The following is a 17,779-nucleotide window of genomic DNA, read 5'->3' as shown; positions in this document are numbered from 1 at the left end:
ATATCTGGCAGCCTCCTGCAACTTTTTCCACGTAGCATCACTCGGCTTTGCCTCTTCCCCAGAGGTCTCTGAACCCCTTCTGAGCCGCAAGGGAGGACCAGGTCCTGTGCAGGACTCTGGGAACTGTTCTCCTTGGGCAGTTCCGAGAATAAACCCTCGGGCTGCACTGGCCCTTGGTGGGCATCTTCCTCTTTCTTGCTCACAATCCCATCTTCAGCTGCAATAAAACGAGAATCCAGAGAGAAGTCACAGGCAGGACAGGAAACTTTGGACAGGGGAAATCATAAGGGGACAAATTTTAAAAATTCAGCAGATTGACTTTAAGTATAAAAAGTTCTGATATTTCCCTCCAAACTACTCAGTGCGTTTTTCAGCGTTCACAGGAGCAAGCCCTGGAAATAGCCCTGCATGCTTTGCCAGAACCTGAATCCACTGAAATTACTGGCATATTAGAGGTAAAAGTTTAGTGCTCGAATGGGAAAGACGGCTGCTCTTCCAGGATATCACATCTGACAACGTTCTGAAAAGTTGAACTGGGAATCAGAGGAGGGCCATACAGAACCGCCTTCTTCAGCACAATGTCGCAAGAGATGCGACCTCCCTACTCTTGTGCTGCCAGCATTAGAATCAGAGAATGGTGTGAGTTGGAAGGGACCTCAAAGATCATCCAGTTCCAACCCCTCTGCCACGGGCAGGGACACCCTCCACTACACCAGGTTGCCCAAAGCCTCATCCAGCCTGGCCTTGAACACTTCCAGGGGAGACCCTGGCCCTAAGGCATGACACATGTAGATCACCTGGGGCCTTATGCCAGTCTTAGAGCAGAAGAAAGGTAATTTCACGCTTCCATTGGTGCAGAACAAATCTGTCGTGAAAGACGGTTGGTGAACTGAAGGTCCTCCATGGCTGAGTCCAGATGATGCGCTGAGGAAATCCGATAAACAGAGAAGACAAAGGTAATGCAAGTCAGTGGAAGAGAGGCTAGCTGAAGAGTTGGACACAGGCAATGAACAAATCCCTGCCCTCTCAGTCCCAAAGTCTTGCAGAAGCATAAACGGTGCACAGACTCAAGATCAGCTGAAAGCCTTTCCAAGACAAGGTGCTTGCACAGATTTCTAGAGTATTTACAGGGAGTGGTGACTCCTTCCAGGCCACTGCTCTAATGTGGTTTGATGAGCACCCGAGCAGGTTCTAAAGCATGTACCCGCAGCGATGCCGTGGCCTTTGCTGTCAGAGGGGAACTACAGCTCTCTGCAGGCTTCCTGAGGGCTTATACGCTAAACTGGCAAGTCAGCGGCTGTGTGGCACGCACGCTTCTGCTGTCAGGGAAGGGCAAATGGACGTCAGAGGGATGTACGTGGGATGCGGGAATGGCAACGTGCACCTCTGAAGAGAGGCACACATCCAGGTTTAAGACAGGTCAATCAGGGAAACGTTCCATTTCCAGATGATCTCTTTATACAGACTTCCAGGGGTGAAGGATGACTTGCTGTTGACTATACGTAGACCCAAAATATGGAACGGGCTGAGAATTAAAGCCGTAAACACGCCGACCTCCAGATTTGCCTACTTAAAGATTCAACAGTACCTCCTGGTTCTCTGAAAACTCTTGTGAAATAAACTTGTAACGTATCAGTCGCGTGGGATTGATGTACAAACCGCAGGCCCTTCCTGTGGTCTGGCAGAGTTGTGATAAGGAAGTGCATGCCTTGGAAGAGGAGAGTCACTACTGAACCAGAAGTATGCAATACAGGAAGAAGAGTCTAGAATTTCAACCCAGACTGATATACGTACATATTTAATCCTCCTCTTTCTAGTCAGTGTAAGAAAACACCACAACATGATTTCACAGCGAAGTCCTGAGATACCTTTTATGGCAGTTCGCTGTGGCAGTGATGCCACGTCTTCCCTCATACAGCTTTCATCAAAATAATCCCTTGCGAGGAACAGAAATTGGAACTTTGCTGTTCACCATGAAGCCATTTCCATTTTTCTGCAGCTACTCCATCCAGGCCTGGTGGAAAAGAGAAACGTGATATCCAAAGACGGGATAAGAAGAGGACATTTCTGGCAGACAACGCAGCTAGTGAAGTTGTTCTGTTTCTGTTGTGCCCAAAGAGATCTCCTTCTGTTGTGCCCAAAGAGAGCTACCCTAGCTTTGGTACTTACATGGAATTTTGGTTCTTTATACAGAACTTGGAAGGCCTTCAAGGTACATGGGAATCAAGTCTTCTCTGGTGGTCTGTACTTTTTGGGGAAGGTCAAGAGTTTCAAGCTTCTTATTACAATGACCACAGCCATGGCTCCAGCTCTCAGCTAGGAAAGGTCTACAGCCATTTTTGTTACTTCTGAGCTACCACGTATCTTCACTGGCATCCAGGACATGTTGTCTGTAAAGGGTTTGATCAAAATCTTGATGACTGGAACTCACCGGAGGTATTTTAAATGGAAAAATAGTAAGGGTACAACCCTTTTCTCTTACAAGGTGAGAGAGGGAGCCACTCATAGCTATTTTGGAGAGCCCACAATGCTGACGAACTTCAGTGGAAGTATAAGGCTGACGAACTTCAGTGGAAGTATAAGGCTGAACTGGCAAAAACGAATAGGCGAGAGAGAGAGAGGAAGAACGCGGTTCTTACTCAGCCCATGTCAATCTGGGTTGATGGCAAGACCTCTGTTACACTCAAGACTTCCAGTGCTATAGCTACAAGGCGAGCTCTAGGTAAGCAGAGTAAGCGTACATATTGGGAGAGAACCTAAATTCCACCTTAAACCCTGGGATCTCTCTTTCTCAAGAGAAGCCAGCAATATGGCTGGCGCTCTGGCCTGTCTCACAGCAGCGGGAGGACACAGGAACTGCCTCTGGCACTGAATTCAAAAGTTCACAGAAGAGAAACCCATGACAACTATTAAAAATAACACACCACCATCATGAGTAAACTCCAGGCTGCTGGAGGGCAGTAGACTGTGCTGGGCAAGTGTCATCGTATGCTTACCTCATCCCCTTCCCTGGCATCCAGTTCTGCCCAGTCCTTGAATCCCTGAGACAGAGCTCGGAGCTACACAGACCTTTGGTCTAACACAGCAGGGCTGTTCACACCACCTCACAACACTGCTGGGCTCCTGGCTGTGCTACCTAACTGTCGGGGGACTGGGAGGTGGCTGATGTGATGCCACAGAAAGGGCTCCAGGGGAGATCCGGGACCCAACAGACATTCCAAGCAGAAACTAGAGTAAGAGAATTAATGGAGAGATGGCCAAAGAAGGCAGGGAAAGAGATGGCACCGCCTTTGGAAGGAGAAGTCTCACTTCACAAGGCACTTGGGAGTTCTTCAGAGATGTCACCAATTTTAGCAAAAGGCAGATCTGGAGTCCAAAGGCATTCCTGACAGACAGTCATCCTTTACAACACCGATGGAGAAACTAAGGTGCTGTGGAATGAGTGGCTCAATAAGGTGGTCAGGGAGGGAAAGGAGAGGTGGAAAGATCTGCTGATGATTCTGTATTATTCAGGGTTAAAGCAACAAAGACTGACTGTAAAGATCAACCCTGGCAGAGCCTTATGATACTGACCAAGCAGGTGACAGCAGAACAACACGGGACGTTCATTGCAGGCAAACATAGAACTGCAGACGGGAACAGCCTCTATACTTCCACTTATACCAGGACAGGCTTAGAATGTTCTTGGTATCATTCAGGAACAGCACCTTAAGAGTTAAAGCAGATGGATGAAAACTATAGCTCCCTGGCAGACAAAGCAGCTACGCAAATGTTAGTGATTGTTGAGAAAAAAACAGAATAAAAGAGAACGTAATTCTGCCTTGCTGCTCAAACTCCACATCCTGACTGCAAGCAAGGGGGAGGACGGATCCCCATTTCAGAGAAACTCTAATAGAGCGGAGAGAGACACGGAGGCATGACGTGACTGATCACAGGCACAGACGGGATGACTCAACTGCCCATTCTGCTGGGAAAAGCTACAGCTGACAGGGGGTATCACAGAGGGCTATAAAAACACAAGCGGCCTGTGGGCTGGGTGGGGATCCATCCTGCACCGTCTGTTCTAGATAAAGAACTACTGACATCAAGTGAACTACTGGAAGGAAGTTCAACCAGGCCAAGTGCAAGGTCCTGCACGTGGGTCAGGGCAATCCCAAGCACAAGCTGAGCGGAGAATGGATTGAGAGCAGTCCTGAGGAAAAGGACTTGGGAGTGCGGGTCAATGAGAAGCTCCACATGAGCCGGCAATGTGCGCTGGCAGCCCAGAAAGCCAACTGTATCCTGGGCTGTATCAAAAGCAGCGTGGCCAGCAGGTCGAGGGAAGTGATTCTGCCCCTCTACTCAACTCTCGTGAGACCCCACCTGGAATACTCTGTTCAGCTCTGGAGTCCCCAACACAAGAAGGACATAGAGCTACTGGAACGAGTCCAGAGGAGGCCACGAAGATGATCCGAGGGCTGGAGCACCTCTGCTATGAAGACAGGCTGAGAGAGTTGGGGCTGTTTAGCCTGGAGATGAGAAGGCTCCGGGGTGATCTTATAGCAGCTTTCCAGTACCTAAAGGGCGCCTACAGGAAAGCTGGAGAGGGACTTTTTACAAGGGTGTGTAGTGATAGGACAAGGGGCAATGGCTTTAAACTGAAAGAGGGCAGATTTAGGTTAGATATAAGAAAGAAATTCTTTACATTGAGGGTGGTGAGGTACTGGAACGGGTTGCCCAGAGAAGTTGTGGATGCCCCATCCCTGGAAGTGTTCAAGGCCAGGTTGGATGAGGCTTTGGGCAACCTGGTGTAGTGGAGGGTGTCCCTGCCCACGGCAGGGGGGTTGGAACTAGATGATCTTTGAGGTCCCTTCCAACCCTAACCATTCTATGATTCTATGATTCTATGATTCAAAGCAAACCAAAGCAGGCAGAGACTCATAACAGCCAAACAAGCTACACAACTCCGTGCTGCAAGATGTCATGAATGCCAAACGTACGCAAATTCAGAAGGCAAGAAAACACGCAAAGGGCTATGAGATATCAAAACACCACAGGTCTGGTTCAGGAGTTTCTGAGGCCACGGATTGCTCGGACCTGGGAGAGCGTACTGGGACACGCCACCGCTCGTCTGCTCTTCTCTGGGTCTCCCAATATTGGCCACTGCCAGAGACAGCGGGCACAGCTGGAAGGCCTGTGCTCTGATCTGGCGCAGCCACTCCTGGGCATTCCAGCAGGACCTGGGGATCCCGGAGCTGTTCTTCTCACTGGCAGGTTCACAGATGATTGCTCCAGCCCCTTACCTGGACAGGTGCCACTCACAACGGCCTGCCCCTCGTAGGCGTGCAGGTGGGAGAACCACTGTTCCTCCTTGTGATCCACGCGGGAGACCATCTCCAGCTCTGCTCCGGGGGGTCCTGCTCCGGGAAAAGACACGGGGAGGGTCAGGCGAGCTGGGTTTGAACTGACTGGTACCCGCAGAGGGGTTCCTGCACTGGCAGCCAGCAACTCCCCGCGGAGCGAGACCCCGCACCCCTGCGGTCCCGCTGCCGGCCCGCACCCCGCTGCCCGGGGGACGGTAATGCTGCCGCAGGGCGGGGGGGCTGACCGGGGCGGGAGCTTCCCTGGGCGCGGCCTGTGCCCGGGACCACCCCCGTACACGCGCTGTGCCCGGGACCGGCCCCGCACCCCGCTGTGCCCGGGACCGGCCCCGCTCCCCGCTGTGCCCGGGACCGGCCCCGCCGCCAGCGGCCGCTCCCCGCGGCGCTGTCACGTGACGGCGGCGGCCAATGGCGGGCCGCCTTCGCCTCTGAGGGCGACGGAAAATGGCGGCGCGGGGGTTGCGATGGGGCGGGCTCACCCGCGTCACGCCAGCAGCAGAGGCCCAACGTTGGGGCCAAACAGACCCCGGCGAACAGGGCCTCATGGCCGCCAGCGCTCTCTGAGGAGAAGAAAGCATCCCGAGGACACCGGAGCTCTGGAAATTTGTCCTCGGCTCAGCGCCTTCCAAGAGATGACCTGCCCGGGGCCCTGCCGGGCTGCTGGAGCCTCTCAGGTCCCGAGAGCGGAGACGTGGCCTTCGGTGTGGGCTCGTGCTGAGCTTGGCCTCCAGCCTCAATCCTCAGCGACCTCACCCTGCCCGTAGTAGTCGAAGCTAAGATGGCAGGTACGGCAGAAACCCTCTTCTGGGGGACATCAACTGGGGGACATACAGCCGTGTCTGCCGAAGGCTGCGTCACCGCTCCCGGGCACGCTGTGTTTCATCAAACAACAAGCAGCTTATATGCGATGCCTCTGGAACAAATTCTTTGCTGGAACGATCTGAAAAGCAAACAAGCGCGTTTGAAATGCGCTTCCAGAACAGCTCCAGTCCCCTCGAGGAACGGCAGAAAGGATGGCCGGCGCGTTTATCCCTTCGACATCTAAACCCTGGCACTACAGGCACAACACCTGGGCTCTGCTGGCCCAGTGCAAGCGGAAGGCACCGCAGTCACCACGCTGCACTTACAGCATTCCCGTGTTTGGTAGGTAAACCGGCCCCTCCGTGGGTCTTGGCCATGGCAGAGACCACGGTGACAGATCACACACACTCAAGAAATGCCGTTAAGACAGGGTGACTTCTGGAGTCAGTGGACACACAGAACTGTGCCCGTATACAACAACAGCTCTCTCTTCACAGGCGAGATTATTACGTGAACATCTGCAGCACAGCTTTTCAGAATCAACCTACTGAGACTGTTTTTTCAGGCCAGAACAGGGCAAGGGGCAAGCCAGTCAGTCAGGGTTAGATGTGGGGGGAGGAAGAGTGCGGTGTGAGACACACATGAATACATCAAACAGCCCTTGTTCTGGGGAGAGCCAGCGCTTGCCCTGCCTCCTCCAGCACGCAGTTGGATGTGCCTGGGACACCCCGTGCAGGGCCGGTGACAAGCGCTTACGGCTGATGTATACAATACACACAAGTGCTAGGCACCGTGAGCCGTGAATAAGACATCTGTTTCACCCAACAATGGCAAAGCAGGGATAGCAAGAGGCCTCAGAGGCCTTCGTCCTCCAAGCTCTTCCCAGAACTCAGCCAGGACAAGAAGCGCCAAGCGCCCCCGACACCGCTGGGAGAACCCAGCGCAGGACTGGGTCCCGGGGCATCCTTCGCCAGGATCTGTGCGCAGGAATCCCCGCGAGGATGTGAGGCAACTGCTGTGGCACGCTTCCTCAGCTGCTGTGCAGGCGCTGGCCCGTGGGAGCAGAAGGAAGAGATTAGGGAGGCCCGATAACTGGGGGCCCGGCCCGGCGCCACAGCTCAGCTGGTCACCGGCACGCACCAGGCGCTGCGGGCCCCGACCAGCTTGAGGCGTGTCGAGGACCGGTCCTTTCACGGCGCGGCGCCGGCACTTGGGCCGCGGCAGGAGCCCTGCGGCGGGGAGGGCCGAGCCACGGGCCGGGCGCTGCTCCCAGGCCCCGGCGCGGCCGCCCCGGGACGCGGAGAGCAGACGCGCACGGACACCGGCACGGCCCGGACGGGTTTCCGGGACGAGCGGCTGCGCGCCGCAGGGTGCCGGGCCCACCTGCCCCGGGGAGCGGGGAGGCCAGGGCCGCTGCGTGCCGCCGCAGCGCCGGCGGAGCCGGGCCTCCTCCCTGCAGCGGGGGAGCGGCGAGGGCCCGGCGGAAGCCGAGCCCCGCGGGGGGAGCCCCGAAGGCCGCAGCCCGGTGCCGGCCCGCCGCGTTGCCATGGAGACGCGCCCCGCGCACTCACCCGCCGCCGACCGCCCGCTGCCCCCCGGCGCCAGACAAAGGCCCAGCCCGGCCGCCCCGCTTTTATCGACCAGGGGGTGACGGCGCGACCAATCAGGAGCCAGCGGCGGCACGAGCCGGCGAAGCCCATTGGTGGAAGCGTTCGACACGCCCCGCAGCGACTCCAGCCCCCGCCCCACCTGGCCCCGCCCCGGGGGGGCAGGCCGGCGCGTGACGCCGCGCAGGCGCAGGCGGCGCCGCGCTCGGGGGAAGGCGGCGGCGAAGCGAACACGGCGCAAATGGCGCTTTGGACCGCTCGTTTATTCGGCAGTTTGAGGCGTAACGGAGCGTCGTTACCGCCCGGCTCGGCTCCCAGCGGCGCTCCGGCCCCCGCGCAGGCGCACACCGAGTGCCGCACGCCCGCACCGATCCCCCGCCGCCAGCACGGCCGCCCCGCTCCCACCCCCGGCCCGGTGCGAGCGCGGCCCGCCGCGGGGGCGAGGCACACCGGGCGTTCGGCTCCTCCTGCTGCAGGCCCGGCCCGCGGGCTGAGGACGGTGATTCGGAGCCTCTGGAGGGAGCAGCACCGCAGGCGGTCCATGCGGTTCCCACTACGAAGTGTCCGAAGCGTGTGTGCACGGGGGAAAGGCAGGGAGTTCACCTTCCTCTGAAACACACCACCCAGTACATTCCAGCCTTTTCAATCGACTTTTTTCTCTCCTTCTCCCAAGAGCTTTTCCCTGGAACGCCACCGCCTTCCCCTGCTGCGTCACACGCTCTTCCTCAAACCTCCAGTTAGCTCCTTGCACCAACTCTCCTCTTCCATCTCTCTCTTTTGAACTCGTTCTCCTAAAAAGAAATCGCTTTCACCCTCCACGCGCAGGGTGGTCCATAAAGCAACAGGAGAGAGACACTGGGCTTTGCTCCCCAGGGATGCTCACAGGGTATCCGACCTGACTGCTCCCCACACTCACCCCTCCTAGGGCTCCCCACGCCTGTGGATCTGCTGGTGCCGGAGGAGCGCATAGCTCATGATGAAGGCCTTCCCGCAGTCGGCACAGATGTAAGGACGCTCCCCGCTGTGGATGCGCCGGTGCTGGGTGAGGTGGCCCCTCTGCCGAAAGCTGGCCCCGCAGTCAGAGCAGGTGTAAGGCTTCTCCCCGGTGTGGGTCTGGTGGTGCCGGAGGAAGGCTGACCTCCACAGAAAGCTCTTCCCGCACTCGGTGCACTCAAAGGGACACTCCCCGGTGTGGATGCGGCGGTGATGGAAGAGGGCTGAACTGACAGCGAACCTCCTTCCACACTCGGTGCACTCATAGGGGTGCTTGCCCATGTGGACCCGCTGGTGCTGGATGAGGGTTGAACTCACAGGGAAGCTCTTCCCGCACTCTGAGCACTTGTACGGCTCCTCCCTGGTGTGGACACGCTGGTGCCTCGTGAGCTGATAGTTCTGGCTGAAGCTCTTCTCGCACTCCGAGCACTTGTACGGCTTCTCCCTGGTGTGGACACGCTGGTGCCTCGTGAGCTTATAGTTCTGGCTAAAGCTCTTCCCACACTCCGAGCACTTGTACGGCTTCTCCCTGGTGTGGACACGCCAGTGCCTTTTGAGCTTATAGTTCTGGCTAAAGCTCTTCCCACACTTGGCACACTCGAAGGGTTTCTCCCCGGTGTGGACCCGCAGGTGTCCCGTCAGGCCTGCTTTCGTGCGGAAGCTCTTCCCACAGTCACCGCACTCGAAGGGTTTCTCCCCAGTGTGCACTCGCTTGTGCATGATGAGCTGTGCCTTCCCACAGAAGCTCTTCCCGCACTCGACACACCAGTAGGGCTTTTCTTCGGTGTGGGTTATCTGGTGCTGGATCAGCCTCGTGCTCGTGGCGAAGCTCTTTCCACACTCGGAGCACTTGTAGGGCCTCTCCGCTCTGTGGATCCTCTTGTGCTGGATGAGATGTGACGACTTACGGAAGCTCTTCTCACAAACGGCGCAGGTGAAGGGTTTCTCTCCAGTGTCAATTCTCCGATGCTGCACGAGGTTGGAGCTCACCTGGAAGCTCTTCCCACAGTCTCCACCTACCATCAGTCTGCCCACAGAAGGATTTCTCTGCTGGATAATATCTGGCAGCCTCCTGCAACTTTTTCCACGTAGCATCACTCGGCTTTGCCTCTTCCCCAGAGGTCTCTGAACCCCTTCTGAGCCGCAAGGGAGGACCAGGTCCTGTGCAGGACTCTGGGAACTGTTCTCCTTGGGCAGTTCCGAGAATAAACCCTCGGGCTGCACTGGCCCTTGGTGGGCATCTTCCTCTTTCTTGCTCACAATCCCATCTTCAGCTGCAATAAAACGAGAATCCAGAGAGAAGTCACAGGCAGGACAGGAAACTTTGGACAGGGGAAATCATAAGGGGCCAAATTCTAAAAATTCAGCAGATTGACTTTAAGTATAAAAAGTTCTGATATTTCTCTCCAAACTACTCAGTGCGTTTTTCAGCGTTCACAGGAGCAAACCCTGGAAATAGCCCTGCATGCTTTGCCAGAACCTGAATCCACTGAAATTACTGGCATATTAGAGGTAAAAGTTTAGTGCTCGAATGGGAAAGACGGCTGCTCTTCCAGGATATCACATCTGACAACGTTCTGAAAAGTTGAACTGGGAATCAGAGGAGGGCCATACAGAACCGCCTTCTTCAGCACAATGTCGCAAGAGATGCGACCTCCCTACTCTTGTGCTGCCAGCATTAGAATCAGAGAATGGTGTGAGTTGGAAGGGACCTCAAAGATCATCCAGTTCCAACCCCTCTGCCACGGGCAGGGACACCCTCCACTACACCAGGTTGCCCAAAGCCTCATCCAGCCTGGCCTTGAACACTTCCAGGGGAGACCCTGGCCCTAAGGCATGACACATGTAGATCACCTGGGGCCTTATGCCAGTCTTAGAGCAGAAGAAAGGTAATTTCACGCTTCCATTGGTGCAGAACAAATCTGTCGTGAAAGACGGTTGGTGAACTGAAGGTCCTCCATGGCTGAGTCCAGATGATGCGCTGAGGAAATCCGATAAACAGAGAAGACAAAGGTAATGCAAGTCAGTGGAAGAGAGGCTAGCTGAAGAGTTGGACACAGGCAATGAACAAATCCCTGCCCTCTCAGTCCCAAAGTCTTGCAGAAGCATAAACGGTGCACAGACTCAAGATCAGCTGAAAGCCTTTCCAAGACAAGGTGCTTGCACAGATTTCTAGAGTATTTACAGGGAGTGGTGACTCCTTCCAGGCCACTGCTCTAATGTGGTTTGATGAGCACCCGAGCAGGTTCTAAAGCATGTACCCGCAGCGATGCCGTGGCCTTTGCTGTCAGAGGGGAACTACAGCTCTCTGCAGGCTTCCTGAGGGCTTATACGCTAAACTGGCAAGTCAGCGGCTGTGTGGCACGCACGCTTCTGCTGTCAGGGAAGGGCAAATGGACGTCAGAGGGATGTACGTGGGATGCGGGAATGGCAACGTGCACCTCTGAAGAGAGGCACCACATCCAGGTTTAAGACAGGTCAATCAGGGAAACGTTCCATTTCCAGATGATCTCTTTATACAGACTTCCAGGGGTGAAGGATGACTTGCTGTTGACTATACGTAGACCCAAAATATGGAACGGGCTGAGAATTAAAGCCGTAAACACGCCGACCTCCAGGTTTGCCTACTTAAAGATTCAACAGTACCTCCTGGTTCTCTGAAAACTCTTGTGAAATAAACTTGTAACGTATCAGTCGCGTGGGATTGATGTACAAACCGCAGGCCCTTCCTGTGGTCTGGCAGAGTTGTGATAAGGAAGTGCATGCCTTGGAAGAGGAGAGTCACTACTGAACCAGAAGTATGCAATACAGGAAGAAGAGTCTAGAATTTCAACCCAGACTGATATACGTACATATTTAATCCTCCTCTTTCTAGTCAGTGTAAGAAAACACCACAACATGATTTCACAGCGAAGTCCCGAGATACCTTTTATGGCAGTTCGCTGTGGCAGTGATGCCACGTCTTCCCTCATACAGCTTTCATCAAAATAATCCCTTGAGAGGAACAGAAATTGGAACTTTGCTGTTCACCATGAAGCCATTTCCATTTTTCTGCAGCTACTCCATCCAGGCCTGGTGGAAAAGAGAAACGTGATATCCAAAGACGGGATAAGAAGAGGACATTTCTGGCAGACAACGCAGCTAGTGAAGTTGTTCTGTTTCTGTTGTGCCCAAAGAGATCTCCTTCTGTTGTGCCCAAAGAGAGCTACCCTAGCTTTGGTACTTACATGGAATTTTGGTTCTTTATACAGAACTTGGAAGGCCTTCAAGGTACATGGGAATCAAGTCTTCTCTGGTGGTCTGTACTTTTTGGGGAAGGTCAAGAGTTTCAAGCTTCTTATTACAATGACCACAGCCATGGCTCCAGCTCTCAGCTAGGAAAGGTCTACAGCCATTTTTGTTACTTCTGAGCTACCACGTATCTTCACTGGCATCCAGGACATGTTGTCTGTAAAGGGTTTGATCAAAATCTTGATGACTGGAACTCACCGGAGGTATTTTAAATGGAAAAATAGTAAGGGTACAACCCTTTTCTCTTACAAGGTGAGAGAGGGAGCCACTCATAGCTATTTTGGAGAGCCCACAATGCTGACGAACTTCAGTGGAAGTATAAGGCTGACGAACTTCAGTGGAAGTATAAGGCTGAACTGGCAAAAACGAATAGGCGAGAGAGAGAGAGGAAGAACGCGGTTCTTACTCAGCCCATGTCAATCTGGGTTGATGGCAAGACCTCTGTTACACTCAAGACTTCCAGTGCTATAGCTACAAGGCGAGCTCTAGGTAAGCAGAGTAAGCGTACATATTGGGAGAGAACCTAAATTCCACCTTAAACCCTGGGATCTCTCTTTCTCAAGAGAAGCCAGCAATATGGCTGGCGCTCTGGCCTGTCTCACAGCAGCGGGAGGACACAGGAACTGCCTCTGGCACTGAATTCAAAAGTTCACAGAAGAGAAACCCATGACAACTATTAAAAATAACACACCACCATCATGAGTAAACTCCAGGCTGCTGGAGGGCAGTAGACTGTGCTGGGCAAGTGTCATCGTATGCTTACCTCATCCCCTTCCCTGGCATCCAGTTCTGCCCAGTCCTTGAATCCCTGAGACAGAGCTCGGAGCTACACAGACCTTTGGTCTAACACAGCAGGGCTGTTCACACCACCTCACAACACTGCTGGGCTCCTGGCTGTGCTACCTAACTGTCGGGGGACTGGGAGGTGGCTGATGTGATGCCACAGAAAGGGCTCCAGGGGAGATCCGGGACCCAACAGACATTCCAAGCAGAAACTAGAGTAAGAGAATTAATGGAGAGATGGCCAAAGAAGGCAGGGAAAGAGATGGCACCGCCTTTGGAAGGAGAAGTCTCACTTCACAAGGCACTTGGGAGTTCTTCAGAGATGTCACCAATTTTAGCAAAAGGCAGATCTGGAGTCCAAAGGCATTCCTGACAGACAGTCATCCTTTACAACACCGATGGAGAAACTAAGGTGCTGTGGAATGAGTGGCTCAATAAGGTGGTCAGGGAGGGAAAGGAGAGGTGGAAAGATCTGCTGATGATTCTGTATTATTCAGGGTTAAAGCAACAAAGACTGACTGTAAAGATCAACCCTGGCAGAGCCTTATGATACTGACCAAGCAGGTGACAGCAGAACAACACGGGACGTTCATTGCAGGCAAACATAGAACTGCAGACGGGAACAGCCTCTATACTTCCACTTATACCAGGACAGGCTTAGAATGTTCTTGGTATCATTCAGGAACAGCACCTTAAGAGTTAGAGCAGATGGATGAAAACTATAGCTCCCTGGCAGACAAAGCAGCTACGCAAATGTTAGTGATTGTTGAGAAAAAAACAGAATAAAAGAGAACGTAATTCTGCCTTGCTGCTCAAACTCCACATCCTGACTGCAAGCAAGGGGGAGGACAGATCCCCATTTCAGAGAAACTCTAATAGAGCGGAGAGAGACACGGAGGCATGACGTGACTGATCACAGGCACAGACGGGATGACTCAACTGCCCATTCTGCTGGGAAAAGCTACAGCTGACAGGGGGTATCACAGAGGGCTATAAAAACACAAGCGGCCTGTGGGCTGGGTGGGGATCCATCCTGCACCGTCTGTTCTAGATAAAGAACTACTGACATCAAGTGAACTACTGGAAGGAAGTTCAACAAGGCCAAGTGCAAGGTCCTGCACGTGGGTCAGGGCAATCCCAAGCACAAGCTGAGCGGAGAATGGATTGAGAGCAGTCCTGAGGAAAAGGACTTGGGAGTGCGGGTCAATGAGAAGCTCCACATGAGCCGGCAATGTGCGCTGGCAGCCCAGAAAGCCAACTGTATCCTGGGCTGTATCAAAAGCAGCGTGGCCAGCAGGTCGAGGGAAGTGATTCTGCCCCTCTACTCAACTCTCGTGAGACCCCACCTGGAATACTCTGTTCAGCTCTGGAGTCCCCAACACAAGAAGGACATAGAGCTACTGGAACGAGTCCAGAGGAGGCCACGAAGATGATCCGAGGGCTGGAGCACCTCTGCTATGAAGACAGGCTGAGAGAGTTGGGGCTGTTTAGCCTGGAGATGAGAAGGCTCCGGGGTGATCTTATAGCAGCTTTCCAGTACCTAAAGGGCGCCTACAGGAAAGCTGGAGAGGGACTTTTTACAAGGGTGTGTAGTGATAGGACAAGGGGCAATGGCTTTAAACTGAAAGAGGGCAGATTTAGGTTAGATATAAGAAAGAAATTCTTTACATTGAGGGTGGTGAGGTACTGGAACGGGTTGCCCAGAGAAGTTGTGGATGCCCCATCCCTGGAAGTGTTCAAGGCCAGGTTGGATGAGGCTTTGGGCAACCTGGTGTAGTGGAGGGTGTCCCTGCCCACGGCAGGGGGGTTGGAACTAGATGATCTTTGAGGTCCCTTCCAACCCTAACCATTCTATGATTCTATGATTCTATGATTCAAAGCAAACCAAAGCAGGCAGAGACTCATAACAGCCAAACAAGCTACACAACTCCGTGCTGCAAGATGTCATGAATGCCAAACGTACGCAAATTCAGAAGGCAAGAAAACACGCAAAGGGCTATGAGATATCAAAACACCACAGGTCTGGTTCAGGAGTTTCTGAGGCCACGGATTGCTCGGACCTGGGAGAGCATACTGGGACACGCCACCGCTCGTCTGCTCTTCTCTGGGTCTCCCAATATTGGCCACTGCCAGAGACAGCGGGCACAGCTGGAAGGCCTGTGCTCTGATCTGGCGCAGCCACTCCTGGGCATTCCAGCAGGACCTGGGGATCCCGGAGCTGTTTTTCTCACCGGCAGGTTCACAGATGATTGCTCCAGCCCCTTACCTGGACAGGTGCCACTCACAACGGCCTGCCCCTCGTAGGCGTGCAGGTGGGAGAACCACTGTTCCTCCTTGTGATCCACGCGGGAGACCATCTCCAGCTCTGCTCCGGGGGGTCCTGCTCCGGGAAAAGACACGGGGAGGGTCAGGCGAGCTGGGTTTGAACTGACTGGTACCCGCAGAGGGGCTCCTGCACTGGCAGCCAGCAACTCCCCGCGGAGCGAGACCCCGCACCCCTGCGGTCCCGCTGCCGGCCCGCACCCCGCTGCCCGGGGGACGGTAATGCTGCCGCAGGGCGGGGGGGCTGACCGGGGCGGGAGCTTCCCTGGGCGCGGCCTGTGCCCGGGACCACCCCCGTACACGCGCTGTGCCCGGGACCACCCCCGTACACGCGCTGTGCCCGGGACCGGCCCCGCACCCCGCTGTGCCCGGGACCACCCCCGCACCCCGCTGTGCCCGGGACCGGCCCCGCTCCCCGCTGTGCCCGGGACCGGCCCCGCCGCCAGCGGCCGCTCCCCGCGGCGCTGTCACGTGACGGCGGCGGCCAATGGCGGGCCGCCTTCGCCTCTGAGGGCGACGGAAAATGGCGGCGCGGGGGTTGCGATGGGGCGGGCTCACCCGCGTCACGCCAGCAGCAGAGGCCCAACGTTGGGGCCAAACAGACCCCGGCGAACAGGGCCTCATGGCCGCCAGCGCTCTCTGAGGAGAAGAAAGCATCCCGAGGACACCGGAGCTCTGGAAATTTGTCCTCGGCTCAGCGCCTTCCAAGAGATGACCTGCCCGGGGCCCTGCCGGGCTGCTGGTGATACGGGGATAGGTATAGGAGTAGGCATAAGACTACATAAGACTATATTAGCTATTATTTCTATGGATAGGTATAAGAATAGGCATAAGACTCTGGGAAATACATAGCTCTGTGAAATAGCTCTGTGAATTGCTAGAAGTTATCAAATACTAATCCCTGCTTTGAAACACTAACTACCCGAAAAGAAGGCTGGTAAGAGAGACAAAATAAATGATGGCAAGGTTGTAACTCATGACCCATAGGGAGAAAAACAGACAAAGATGAGAGATAAGGACTAACGAGAACTAACATTTGTCTTCAAGCAATAACAAGTAGGAGACAACCAGATGTCCACTCAAGGCCAGGGAAACGGTTTGGCTCTACAGGCCCAGCCAAAACAAGAGTTTTAGAGTTTTAGGGAAGAAGTGAAAACACACAGCGAGGAAGACCTACGGCCTTCATCCCAAAGACCCCTGCCCACGACCACCAGGAGGCGTGTCAAGGAGGAGCCTGAGGCGGATCCTGAGGCGGGGGCTATGGAAATGATCTCCAGGGAGAGACTGCCCTTTTGGGGGAGGGGGTGACGAGTATGTCTGTATAAATACAAGAAAAACTGCTACGGCGGGTGTGCACGTTTGTGGTGGAGCGATCCCCCGTGCACCCAGCGCTGCAATAAACATACCTACTTTACAACTTTCCAAGTTGTGGAGTCTGTTTCCGCACATCACTGGAGCCTCTCAGGTCCCGAGAGCGGAGACGTGGCCTTCGGTGTGGGCTCGTGCTGAGCTTGGCCTCCAGCCTCAATCCTCAGCGACCTCACCCTGCCCGTAGTAGTCGAAGCTAAGATGGCAGGTACGGCAGAAACCCTCTTCTGGGGGACATCAACTGGGGGACATACAGCCGTGTCTGCCGAAGGCTGCGTCACCGCTCCCGGGCACGCTGTGTTTCATCAAACAACAAGCAGCTTATATGCGATGCCTCTGGAACAAATTCTTTGCTGGAACGATCTGAAAAGCAAACAAGCGCGTTTGAAATGCGCTTCCAGAACAGCTCCAGTCCCCTCGAGGAACGGCAGAAAGGATGGCCGGCGCGTTTATCCCTTCGACATCTAAACCCTGGCACTACAGGCACAACACCTGGGCTCTGCTGGCCCAGTGCAAGCGGAAGGCACCGCAGTCACCACGCTGCACTTACAGCATTCCCGTGTTTGGTAGGTAAACCGGCCCCTCCGTGGGTCTTGGCCATGGCAGAGACCACGGTGACAGATCACACACACTCAAGAAATGCCGTTAAGACAGGGTGACTTCTGGAGTCAGTGGACACACAGAACTGTGCCCGTATACAACAACAGCTCTCTCTTCACAGGCGAGATTATTACGTGAACATCTGCAGCACAGCTTTTCAGAATCAACCTACTGAGACTGTTTTTTCAGGCCAGAACAGGGCAAGGGGCAAGCCAGTCAGTCAGGGTTAGATGTGGGGGGAGGAAGAGTGCGGTGTGAGACACACATGAATACATCAAACAGCCCTTGTTCTGGGGAGAGCCAGCGCTTGCCCTGCCTCCTCCAGCACGCAGTTGGATGTGCCTGGGACACCCCGTGCAGGGCCGGTGACAAGCGCTTACGGCTGATGTATACAATACACACAAGTGCTAGGCACCGTGAGCCGTGAATAAGACATCTGTTTCACCCAACAATGGCAAAGCAGGGATAGCAAGAGGCCTCAGAGGCCTTCGTCCTCCAAGCTCTTCCCAGAACTCAGCCAGGACAAGAAGCGCCAAGCGCCCCCGACACCGCTGGGAGAACCCAGCGCAGGACTGGGTCCCGGGGCATCCTTCGCCAGGATCTGTGCGCAGGAATCCCCGCGAGGATGCGAGGCAACTGCTGTGGCACGCTTCC

The 17,779-nt window shown here is 54.8% G+C and overlaps 1 protein-coding gene and 1 long non-coding RNA gene across 2 annotated transcripts; both read right to left on the bottom strand.

Annotated features, from left to right (window-relative positions):
• Positions 1-190: 190 nt before the first annotated feature.
• On the bottom strand, positions 191-7,761 carry LOC147527612 (uncharacterized). The gene is made up of 4 exons (XR_015222637.1): positions 7,733-7,761; positions 5,840-6,300; positions 5,283-5,396; positions 191-217 (listed from the first exon to the last, which is right to left on the bottom strand). It is a non-coding gene; the product is annotated as an uncharacterized LOC147527612 (long non-coding RNA).
• Positions 7,762-8,214: 453 nt separating this feature from the next.
• On the bottom strand, positions 8,215-9,784 carry LOC147527611 (uncharacterized). The gene has a single exon (XM_086622520.1). The coding sequence runs from the start codon at positions 9,782-9,784 to the stop codon at positions 8,690-8,692; it is 1,095 nt and encodes a 364-aa protein (XP_086478646.1). The 3' UTR covers positions 8,215-8,689.
• Positions 9,785-17,779: the final 7,995 nt, after the last annotated feature.

Source organism: Tauraco erythrolophus, chromosome 17 (assembly GCF_009769465.1).
Source record: "Tauraco erythrolophus isolate bTauEry1 chromosome 17, bTauEry1.pri, whole genome shotgun sequence".
NCBI classification, from domain to species: Eukaryota; Metazoa; Chordata; class Aves; order Musophagiformes; family Musophagidae; genus Tauraco; species Tauraco erythrolophus.
This window is presented reverse-complemented; position numbering and strand designations above follow the sequence as displayed.

Excerpts from the sequence above, each read along its gene's own strand:
- LOC147527611 (XM_086622520.1), bottom strand. The coding sequence starts at position 9,784 with ATGGTAGGTGGAGACTGTGGGAAGAGCTTCCAGGTGAGCTCCAACCTC.